Source organism: Enoplosus armatus, chromosome 6, assembly GCF_043641665.1.
Source record: "Enoplosus armatus isolate fEnoArm2 chromosome 6, fEnoArm2.hap1, whole genome shotgun sequence".
NCBI lineage: Eukaryota > Metazoa > Chordata > Actinopteri > Centrarchiformes > Enoplosidae > Enoplosus > Enoplosus armatus.
The window spans coordinates 17342461-17354874 of NC_092185.1; the positions used below are offsets into that span (position 1 = coordinate 17342461).

Here is a 12414-nt window from a genome sequence, read left to right on the forward strand (position 1 = left end):
CGAGAGAAAGACAGAGAGCGCAAGGGAGCCGGAGACAAGAAAATCGGATGAATTGAAAATGGAGTGAGGAACAAAAGACCAGATGGGCTCTCAGAAACTGTTGCTGTCAGGAACATGAAAAGAGGAAGGGGGGGGGGGGGGGGGGGGTGTAGGGAAGGAGGGAGACAAGGATAAGCAGCCAGACAGAAGGAGAAATCACCTTCTTCTTGTCCATTGCAAACTGTAGAGGCAGGACGACAGGACAGACAGAGCAAGGGAGGAAAAGAGAGGCTGTGTGAGGTGGGGCGGGAGGGGAGGTGGGGCAAGTGTGGGAGAGGCAGAAGGGTGTGTGCTCACATGAACCACTCTTTCCCTTCTGCCTGTGTGCCACTAGCCTCCGTGTCTTTCGGGCAGCGAATAGAAAAGTTGGGGCAAAGTCTGAGTCAGCTCCAGCAGCTACCAGACACTCACAGCAACTCCCTTCACCACAGTGACAGGTTTCTTTTCTCTCTCTCTCTCTTTTTTTTTACTGCTCTCTCACTCATTCTCTCTCTCTCTCTTTCACACACACACACACACACACACACACACACACGTACACACACACACAAACCACCCGTCACTTCTGGCAGAGGGAAGACAGGACCACAGGAGAACTGTTACACACCTTTACTCCCAGATACTCACCCAGCCATCGCCAGACGCTTTGCCCAGGATGTGGATGCTTCTCTTGGGGGTCACCTTTGGATTACTGGCCTCCTCCAGGTCAGAACAACTTAAAGGTGAGGGGACCTGCCTTCGCCCAGCGGATGGCTCTTTGTTTGGGGAATTTTTTACCTTACTCTGCCTAAATTGTGCCTGGCTGACTGCCTGGCAACACTCCTTTGTTGCCATATTTTTAGGTCCAGACAGTATTGCTATTTTTTCCCTTCTTGAGCCCCGTTGAGAATTTGAGTGAGCATTCATGTAAAGAGAAAGAAAGAGGCTATGCTCTGCTGCTGCTGCTGCTGCTACTGCTTGTAGAATGGATGAGTGGATGCCGGCAAGAGAGCGTGTGCTACACCAGCACAGACAGGCTTGCGTCTGGCAGTCTGAGACTCCTGATAGACACAAAGGAGACAGGCGCTCTTGCTCACTCTCTGTCTCACACACATTCACACGCTGGGAAGTGAACCTTATTTGTCAGGGTTTTGGATGATCAGTGTAGCTTTTACAAGCAGTCCTTCTTTTCAGGTAAAAACATAAATTGGGAGTTTTTTTTCTTACTGTGCTGCTACAGCTGGAGTCTGTGCTGCCACGCTTAATGCTTTATTCTCTGACACAAAGGATGTTCAGCAATCGCTCTAGCTTTCCCCCCCCCTGGATGTCTCCCTCTTTTCTCTTTGTCTCGTTCTCACATGTGCTTTCTGTGTAAGGTTTTGATTGGATTCGTTGCTCGGAGCAATATATCTCTGGAGGTGAAGTTGGTGCTGAATCAAACAGGTCTAGGTTCGTCTGGCTTGTTCCCTGAGGAGATGGAGGTGGGGTTGTTCACAAAGACTCCCTCTGGCACTGCACCAAAGAACAACCAGCATCAAGCTATATATTTGACCTGTATTTAAAGGCAAATAAAAGACTACCTAGACAGCTTGTAGGTAGTCCCCCCCCCACTCCCCCAACATGTGTTTGCCCCCTCAAGACTCCCTGTGTGCTGAGGAGTTGTGAGCTGTTGATATGTTTGTGTATGTATCCCTATGTTTGAGTGTTTAGAGTAATTGGTGTCTGGCAAGAAGAGTCCTGCGGTGGTACAGCTCCTCCTGGTCCAGACGTCCCCCAGTAGTTAATTGAATTAGTTAGTAACTGTATGACCTCTGCAATGAATGTGATAAAAACGCAATTTAGGAGAGTTCAAATTCATTACGGCACTTCATTAATTGAGTTGATCATGAGACTGTAAAGAGTTATATTATCTGTGAGACCTTCCAAATTTGATCATTTGTCAGTTTCAAGTGGTGATCTGATCATCAGAATGAAAACATATTCAGAGCTTTCAACACATCCAAAATTTTCAGTAACTTTATCTAATGTGTGAGCTTAGTGCTCTTGTATCTTTTGAGTTTCCTATATGATAGCAAGTGCAGATTGTCTACTTAGAGCAATAACAGACTGACCATAATTCTCAGTCCTGCGTCTTCCATGCAAAAGATTAGTATCTCTCTCACTCACACACACACAGGCACACAAACTCAAATGCATGCACTCTGGCCAACATGACCGCTGGACTTCCTGCAAATGTGGCCGTATTTGCCTCCTTGGCGTAACGATCCGCCGTCCTGCATGCAACCGTGTCATGTTTCACTGTGAGGGGTGGTCAGGGGCCCCGTAGACTGGGACTGGGCCCTGACAAAGAGGGCTTGTGCCTGTACAGGCTCTGAGTACCATCTCCTGCCACCTGAGACTCTCAGACACGTGTTTGCCTTCTCTACCAATGTACTCTCCTCTACATATCAACCACCCTAAAGCTGAGTGGCCCTGCACCAACATCTTGTACAACTCCTCTCTTTTAATTTTCTCTTCTTTACCCAGTGCCTTTGACACTGACTGAACTGGTCTTACATGGTGCAGGGGTCCACATATTCCAGGTTTCATCTATATCTTTGTGTGCTGTTAAACCTTCTAATTTTCTTTTTAAACATTTTTGTGAGTTTCAGGCTCCCTACCCACACTCCCTCTGTCTACTTTCCCTCCCCATATACACTAACGTCTTTGTATCCTTGGGAAAACTGCTCCAAAAGAGCTCTGTAATGTACACACATGCTCCTGCATGAGGCAGTGATTCCTAACTCACTGTGTCATCAGACATTACAACAGATTATACTGGATCTATACTTTGATTTTAAGCACAAAGGCACTGAAATGTGCATGTTGGGACAAAAAGGAAGAGGTGTTTTGCAAACAAGAAGGCTAAATCTGATAGATATAAATAACAATACTGTTACTTTCGAGGAATAGAGGAGTGACATTTTTGGAAATTCTTTCTGAGAATTAATGAGAAGATCGATACCACTCTTGTGTTGGTACCTTAATTGTGGAGCTAGAGGGCGATTAGGTTAGCCCTAGCATAAAGACCGGAAGCAGAGGGAAACAGCTAACTTGGCGATGTGCAAATTTCTGTTTGTGGTATGGATTAAGCAAACAAGATATTTGTTAATAGTTAGCTTCAGATGTGCTGTTTAGCATATTTTTGAGTGCTAAAGTAGCTAGATGTCTGTGTGCTAAGCCAGGCTAACCAACTCCCAGTTCTCAACAAAGGAAGTAAATAAGTGTATTTCCCAAAATATTTACTACTGCAAGAAAAACTAGAAAAAAAGAATACCTTGATTAAAAGCCTTGAATAAGGAATTACAAAAAACAGAAGGCAGATGTTCATGACCACACTATCATGAAAAACAGCCTTTTTGTTTGGTAAAACATATCACAGTTCGGCAGTTAATAATAGTGCTAACAAAAACATTAAAGCACTACTTCTATAGTGTATGGTATGCTTTAAAGTGTGTAATTTCCACTAAAGTCTCCTTTATCTTCAAATCTGAATGTTGGAAAAGAATGTTGGAGGTCAAGTCTCTTATCACAGATCATCTATTTGGATTCATTGCAACCTTCTTTTTAATTTAGAGGAGAGCTTTAAGGCGTTTAACGTTTATTAAAAGGCTAAAGAAAAAAAAAGTGCATCTGCTTGTTCTGTTTGAAAGGAAGCTGGGCTGCTTTGTGTATACACTGGGTGGAGGTGTAGGGAGACAGAAGGTGTGACAGGAAATGGCACGTTGGAGAGACGGACAGATAGTGAGAGTCCTTGTTGTGACCTTCAGGTAATGCTGTGAGTGTGTGTGTGTGTGTGTGTGTGTGTGTGTGCACAAACATATTTGCACCAGGTCTCATGTTTCACCTGTCCCACTGGCCCGGTGGACCTGTGACCAGTGGAGGGAAAGACATGCCTGCTGACAGAGCAGATTCGCTCAAGTGTGATAATGCAGGACACTGGAGCATTGTGGGGGTGACGGTAACAAGGTCTATCTCCAAACCAGCTGATGAACTATGGCCAAAAGGATGTCACAGAAGTAATGTACAGTACATTCTCTGTTCAAGCATGGGATTCCTGCACAGAACTTTAGTGAGAACCTTTTGAGTGTGTGTATCTGAGACTACACATGAGGAAAGATGCAGATGAGAGGATAAAAAATAAGCCAATGTTGTCTGTGTTATTAATCTTGACATCAAGACACTGAGAATATGGGCTCTGTTGCTGCTCCATGTCTTGGCTCTACAAAGGTTATGACTGAAGAAATTATCAGCAAACATTCGAGTGTGTTTGTGTGCATGTGCATCTGTTATCTGCCTGTGTGTTTGTGCACCTGCATGCAGGGGGTAATTTGTACTTTATTGCTGGCATAGAAAAGACAAACAGAGGGTAATGAAAGAAAACAAGTGAATCAGAGAGAGGGGAGGGGGGAGAAAGTGAAGGGAGAGTGGAGAGTCAGGCTTGTCTATTACATCTAGAGCAGCTGGAGGTTTTGGCAAGACGTTGTTTTAAAGCTCCCTTTCTCTCAGGTTCTGTCCATCCAGACTTTGCAGTCTCCTTGGTTTCAACTCTATTAGGTGACAATGGAGCCTTTGGGAGAGTCAGTGCCTTGGCATAGCAGGCCTCTGGACTGTATAAAGACACCCATGACCGTTCCTTCTGCATACTAATGATTACGCCTCAGATTCATGTCAGCCCCGTTTTCAGCTCACTGATGGTAAGCTGTGCTTCCTTTTGATCTCTCTGGGCAGGTTTGCAAGATCCAGGGCCGCTGTCTTGTTTTTCACCCCTTTACTTTCAGGGACACTGTGCCATGTGGCAGCATGAGTTGAGGTCCTTTCAGGTGTGTGTGTGTATGTGTGTAAGAGAGATGGAGAGAGAGAAGCAAAGAACTGAAAATGCCTTACAGAGCAAGTGTTGGCACTAACTTGTTGACCAACTGCCACTAACAGCAGAGAGCTCAACTTCCTGCTGCTGCTAGTGCTCTGTTTACTCATTACAGGCAGTGGAAAAATGGAGGGCCGGGCTTTTTATCATATCTAATCTATTAGAAGTCAGCTTTCTCCACAGCAAAGTGACAAACATGGCCACAAAATAACAAATAGCAATTTTGCTAGGCATATCTAGTATCTCCAGTTTGGATATAAATATCTGTAGTTGGGATAGCTTCAACATGCAGGATATTTCATTAAGGCAAAACCAATATACTGTCTTATGTCATCTTAATGTTTTAGCATTTTCTTGCTTTTCTTTCTTGAATTTACACGCCTCAATGCAGGAGTCAAGTTCAGGATGTAGCCTGAAATGCTGTGTTAACTAATTAACTGCAGCTGAAAAGGAAAAAAAAATGTTAAGTATATTTCAATTCAGTGCCCCAGCATGATTTTTTCTTGCAACTTGTAATTTATATTTTCTGTTTTTCCCTGAAACTGTGAGCAACATCATCCAGGTGAGAAAACATGAGGGTCTATGTTTTTAGTAAAAGTCTTTCAACACATTTCTTAATTAAATACTTCACACTACAGCTGCTGGCTTTGGTTGTACCGTGTAATGTCCTTCAGGAGATGTGTGAATATATGAGAATTCCAGTTAGTGGACGTTGTTAACTGAAATAAGTGGGCATGGTTTGTTTTGTTCACAAACTGTGTACCAGGTGTGACTGCAGGTTAGATTTTTGTTTTTCTATTTACAAGGCTTCGAGAAACTCAGCCGTCAAAAATGATGGTATGTGTTATGTGTGGTGTTTTCCTGTGCAAGTCTTGCGTTGTTGCTGAGTGACTTAGCAATAGCACATCTTTCATAACCCGTGCATCTGTCACCATGGTAGCACATTGAAGCAAGCACCAAACAGATGCTGATATGATAACAGTACGGATTTCAAGAAATCTTACAAGTGTCTGTGGTAAAGGATCCTATTTTTGCTTTCTCTTTTCTTGCCAACATAAGATATGAAACCCACAGCCAGTATGATATTGACTGCACTGGAATCTTTATTTTGTGAGCTTGAGTCTTGCTGCACAAAATGTTGTCACATGCCTCTTGTCAGCACTTTAGTTAGTACTATCTGTTAAGCCTCCACAGAATTAACAGATCAGTTTCCTGATCGCATTTTCAGGGTGCGCATGTGGATAATGAATTTTATGACTTCTGCCATTTCCCATGAAATCTGCAACTATCAGATTTCAGTGTTCCATAATGGAAATGAGATGTTTTACAAAATAGCTTTCACAGAGATGATCATGCACTAAATTCTTCTTGTTTATCTGTGTGGGAGAAGGAACCAAAGATCACTATGGAGACAACGTCATGGGTAAATATTCAGCGTGAGGGCTGTGTGTCACCAGTTATATCGTAAGACTCTTCAAATGGTGTCTCTCTCTTTCATTGATGCAAATGATCACCTGCTCATATCAGGAAAATCTTTTTCTTGCCAATCATTACTTTCTTTTTGTAATGGACGTGTGGCTATTTGAATGGAGTGATCTACGTGTGCTGCCTGTTCGTCTGCTCATTTGCAAGGCCTAGTTTGCATTTTTTGTTTTCATTTCAACGAGGGCAAAGTCATTTCCCTGAGATTTCTCCTTTAGTGAAGCAAACTTAAGTAAACAGACTGAGCATTACACACCGGACACGCAGTGCACCAGGGACTAGATTGCAGTGCCACCTTCCAGTTAGGCATACTTAATAAAGGCAGTTAAACAGAATAAGACAGAGACAAGTTAGAGGTAGATACAGTGCACAACAGTTAAAGGACTTTTCACAATCTGGCAATCTTGCTCTCATCCATGGCATATTACTGATCTATTAAGCATTTCTTTTTGAAAATATGCCTCATTAGAAAGGGTTATTAAAGTTTGTTCAATAAGCAGAGGCAGAGGTCCGTTAGTGTGGTGAAAAGTATAGTGAAACTGTTTCTTGTGACGGCATGATTGAGTACTTATTTCCTGGCATCTCAAGCATACAGCGCGTGTGTATGTGTGTGTATGTGTATGTGTGTACACGCTTTGTTTATACAAAAAAAAAAAAGATAAATCTTAGCGAGGCCTGGGGGCTAAACACTGTTCATGAGTATGCTGCCTGTCCCATGATGCTTCTCCCATCTCATGACTAACACTTGAATACTGACACAAAAGTAAAATGTTGTGCGGTGCCACATGAAAAATCCTATTAGCTGTGTGTCCTCTGTCTGGAAAAAGAAGGTAAAAGGATGAATATTGAATGGATCCTCAGATGGAGTGTTGTTTCTCTCATATTGATTCTACTGTGTATCATAACAAGACCAAATCATTTGTTCCAATTATGTAATCCACAGCTTCTGTATCCTTACTGTAGTGTGTTATTTCAAAAGCAACCTTGGTCTTAAACCTATATGCTTTATCTCAATGTTGCCTGTTGTAAATATACTTTTGAGCTATTAAGTTTTGAAGACCAAAACAAAATGAAATGACATATTGATGTTACATGTATTTAAAAAAGTGTTATTCAGTTATTAGATTTGTTCTCGACTGACTGGAACAATTCCTCATCTTTTCCATAAATTATTGTTTTCTCTGTAGCCTCTAGTAGTTGTCTAAAATCAACTTCACTTCAGCCCTTTGGCTACTCTGTGGTTCCCTGTTACTGGCTAGAAGTAAAATAACATACACAACATAAGCAATGACGAACTCTGTAACCTGCAGGCTACTCCAACCCCCACATACAGTATACGTATACAATATCTAAATGGCCATGAATCCTGTAAGACACTGATCCTGTATTTTTTCCATCTCTTTCTCTACAGTGAATTCCCGCAGCTGCAGCTATGCCGGGGTATTTCTGGTGCAGGGAGAAACCCGTCACTCCCTGAACTTTGACATGGCTCAAAAGGTGTGTGAGCAGCTGCAGACCACCTTGGCGAGTCCAGAACAAGTCCAGGAGGCCTATGCTAAAAGCATGGAAACATGCAGGTGAAACCACAAGCCTTTGAATTATTTGTATTAATTGTTGTAAACAAGACATTTTTTTTTTGACGAAGACGTTTGTTAAAATCATGTGACTGTGTGTTAGATGAAATGTAGTTTTTAAGCTGTACGACGTACAGAAGAATGTAGATTGAACATTTGGAACAACCCCAAATTCTCAAGATCTTGTCATGAGTTGGGCCCTCTCACAGGTCGCAACATTTGACCTTTCAGAATCAGAATCAGAAATACTTTATTGATCCCCGGGGGGAAATTGTACATTGGATCTTCTTCAGTTATAAAATATCATAGGAAATGCTTTCACTCATAGTCAGAAATGAAAATGAAATCCCACAGTTTAGCTTGCACTTTAAATGCACTTGGTCACTGTCATTGCACTTCTTCAAGAGATGTAAAACCAGAAAATAGGAAGGAGATATGCTACAACACAGATATGCTACGTTTGTCAAGTGTTTGGCACCACATAAACTTCCAACGAATGAAACTACCATCTGTTTCTCAACAGCATTTGGCTTGACGTCTCTGTGTGGATCACTTCCGTTTTTAGTGTTTAGTTTGCTCCGTGTTTAGATTCTGCTACTTGGAGACAAATTGCATTCTGTATCAACAAATGTTTCATCATTTGCTACAAACAGTGTCAAAATATGTCTTTCTAATAATAGTATTGTTGTGTCTATTCAGGAACGGCTGGACCAGCAATGTGAGCGTTGCCATCCTCAGACACAGCTACCATGAAAACTGTGCAAAGAACATGACTGGGTTCATTGTTAATCCACGTGTAACTGCTAAAGATCTCTATGATGCCTACTGCTATGATGAAAAAGGTGACAGGAAATAGTCAGTTACACTTTATCAGTGCAGTCTAAATACTCAAATTACTGAGATGTCATCTAACATTTACAGCTTGCATCGTAAAGACTTTGTTGTTATTTGCTTTTCCATGTTGGTAACATCTATTTCCTTTTCCCCCATGTGCCAGTTGGGCCTGAGAAGAACTGTGAGAAATACTTTACAGAAACTGAACACTCAGATGCACCAGGTTAGCATACCCATTCACCCGCACCTTATTGTAATACATGTGGTACCCATTTGTCACCATAAATCCAAAGTTTAAACACCAATATAATCTGAAACCAAAGCTCAAAAATTATATCATAAAATCAGGGTAATCTGTTTCTATCATTAGACCTACTGAAATATTGTCTTGATTTACAGGATGTCAACATTTAAAAATATGCAGCATTTTCAGCTTATGAAACTCAGTTGATAATGTATTCATATTTGACATCCATCATAGAATTGACAGAAAACACAATTCAGAATTAATTATTTGACCAATTTTAAGCAACCTCTTAGACAACACCTCGCTCTAGTTACCAAATTATCTCATCTCTTTAGTCAACACCAACATCCTCTCAGCTTCTCTGAGGTGGGACATACAGTTTTGTAGGAGACGGGGGGGGGGGGGGGGTCATCACTTTTTATGACCACCTTGAGTGCTAATGAGGGATAATTTTCCCCACCCAACACCAGGCTATCTTGAATGCAGGGACAAAGCTCTTACATGTTAAGTATTAACATGGATTTGGCAACAATTACAGTGACAGTGCACTGAAATAAAAACTTAAATAAAAGACTCCAACTTCAAAAAGTCCTTCTTTCACAAAAATGACAAGGCCCTATCAGTTTACATGAATGTTAAGAAGCAAAACAAAATCAAAAGTATGCCTTTTAATGTTTAAAATCCAGAGAGAAGAGAGCTGAATGACACATTGGTGCAAAGTGTATCAAGTTAACATGCATGCATTTTATATAGAAATGTTGGCATGTTAAGATGAACTGAAAAGTGAAAAGTGAAAAAAAAGTTTAAATCCCAGAAGAGAATGTAATCAGGCTTTAAAACACTATAAAATATTAATAAGAAATGGTTTCTGTTGTTCTTACAAAACATATCAAAAGTTATGTGTGACTGTAACCATTCATGGCTCTCTCTGTTCTCCAACCAGCTGATCCCTCACCACAACCTCAGGCCACAACAGCAGCAGAAGGCCAGGAAGAGACAGCACAACCAGAGGATGCTTCTGACAGTGAGAGTGGTGACCCCACGGTAGCCACTGGGGAAGATGCTCTTGGGGGGGTGATTGAAATTACCCAGTCAGCCACTACTACTCCCACAGACCTGAGTCCAGAGGAGCCAGAGGCCTCGACTGAGGGTCCTTCTGTGGAAGGCAACCCGTCTGGAGGGAGTGAGAACGGCAGTGTGGGGTTTACTTTCCCTCCCGGAGAGTTCGACCAGCCCACTGGATCTGGGATGATGCCACCCCTCTCTGAGGAGGAGGGAGCCTCTCCAACGGCCCCTGTTGGAGAGCCACAGGAAACACAACCTCCCACTGAAAATGAGCCACAGACTGAGAGAATAGATCCTGTCGGAGATGATGATGAGTGTAAGAAAAACACAAGCAAAAGTCAACACCTGACAATGTAATGCATTCCTGCATAATAGCCATGCAATAGAGCACCTCTGTGGTGCTAATAATGTTCAGTTTTGTGGAGAATGAGAGAGATTGAGTGCTGGTTCAGCTCTAAAGTCATTTTTGGATTGCATTATATTGCAAGGTTCCTGTTATTTGGTCCCTCTGTATATCCAAAAGTGTAATCATGAAAAAATGTCAGGACTGGAGTTAAATTATTTTTAAAATGCATGGAACAGCACACCCTGACAACAGATGCAACAGGTTTTGGGAGGACTGAAGTAACTTTAAGAACACATGACGCCCCCTTGTGTTAGGTTGAGCTGTTGAATGGATTTGTTGCAAAACAAGCCTCAGTGATTTTGTCTCGATGTCCCTAAGAGGAATTACAATCAGGCTCAGCGTATTCAACAAACACACCAAATGCACAAAAGTGTGTATTGAAGGTATTGAAACATATATACAGTTCAATTTGCTGTACAAGTGAATCCAAATCAAATCTGTAAATCACATGAGTTTAATTTTCAGACAAATAACTAGGACTAGATATAACAGTTTTATGCAGGTCATGTAAAAGGAAAAGCAGCTTTCCTATTGTATACCCTGCAGTATCTGGTGCCAAAAAGCCAGCAGCCTCGGAAAGAGATGAAAATGCATATATGATTTAAGGCCATTTAAAGTGAAAGACATCCTCTGTGATACAGACAAATACATTTGAATATTTCATCTAGTTTTAAGTTTTAATTGCGAGAATACTTTTGAATAATACTAAACCTGAGTATTTCTGGGTACTTTGGAGTTTGATAAGTCAGTGAATGACCTGTACCCAAGATGATTGACATGTTTACATTTTGTTTTATTGACAATGCAGCTCCACAACAGCAACCTAATGGCAAGGGACGAGTCCTGGGTCCTGCTGCGTCTGAGCCTGATCAACGGGAGAGCAGCGGTTCATCGAGTGAGCAACCATGTTACTTCACATACACCTCTAACACCCTGAAGTCTGTAGTGATTGCAGTCAAATAAGACCATGTTGGGAAAAGTGCACCCTTACTGACAGTGATGTTTATTTCTCACTGACTCAGTTTTAATACTGCAGACTCATGGCTTGTTATTTCTCCCCCCAGACTGGCTGGTAATCATTGGAGTGATTGTGGCAGTTGCTGCTATTCTTCTTGTGTGTGCAGCTGTTGCCAAAAGAAACAGGTATGCCAAGCTTTGATTGATTTTTTTTTTCATCTTACACTAATAGAGCTGTCATGTAACTTGTTTTGGACATAAACATTACCCCCTACCCTCTGTTTCTCTGTCTTACTGTGCACAGTAGTCAATAGTCAGTCTTCCAATTTTCACATATTTTGCTGCTGACAGAGGTATGGCATAAAAAAAAAACCTTTATAATAATAGTTATAATAACTAAATGTGTCTGAATGTGCTCTTGCAGCTGGTGCGGCAAACAGCAGACCCTGATGATCACACCCAAAGATGGCGGGGAGGGGAACGGGGCGGCAGCATCAGCATCCAGCTCCCACGCCCAGGAGAGAGAGCAGGAAATGGTGACCCTCATGAACAAGGAGAAGATCCAGGAGAACGGCAACACAGAGGAGTTCACCGTCATCACGCTAGAGGAGTCGCCAGATAAAGAACAGCTGGCGTGAGAGAGGAGGGTAGAGGCAAGACAGGGAAGAATAGGTGAGGACAGGAGGGATAGAGCGAGGAGATGGTTGGGAGGTTGGATGGGTGGGGGTTGGGGCTCCAAACACTGGGAGTAAAAAAACTGCTTTGGTGGCCAGCACTGGATGGACACTGAGTAAGGGTGTATGTGTGTGTTATTTAGAAAGATTGTCCAGCTGAGGTACAAAGTATTGTACTGGGTCTGAAGCTGTTGCCTCTCAGTGGGACCAGGTATTTCAAACCAACATGTGCAGCGTTTTGTTTGTCTGGT

General features: G+C 42.1%; 1 protein-coding gene across 1 annotated transcript; it reads left to right on the top strand.

The window, feature by feature from the left end:
- The first annotated feature begins 551 nt into the window (after nucleotides 1–551).
- cd44b (CD44 molecule (IN blood group) b) lies at nucleotides 552–12127 on the top strand. Its single transcript, XM_070908074.1, has 8 exons — nucleotides 552–761; nucleotides 7818–7983; nucleotides 8680–8822; nucleotides 8978–9037; nucleotides 10005–10442; nucleotides 11341–11427; nucleotides 11597–11675; nucleotides 11914–12127. The coding sequence occupies exons 1-8, from the start codon at nucleotides 695–697 to the stop codon at nucleotides 12125–12127; spliced, it is 1254 nt and encodes a 417-aa protein (XP_070764175.1). The 5' UTR covers nucleotides 552–694.
- Nucleotides 12128–12414: the final 287 nt, after the last annotated feature.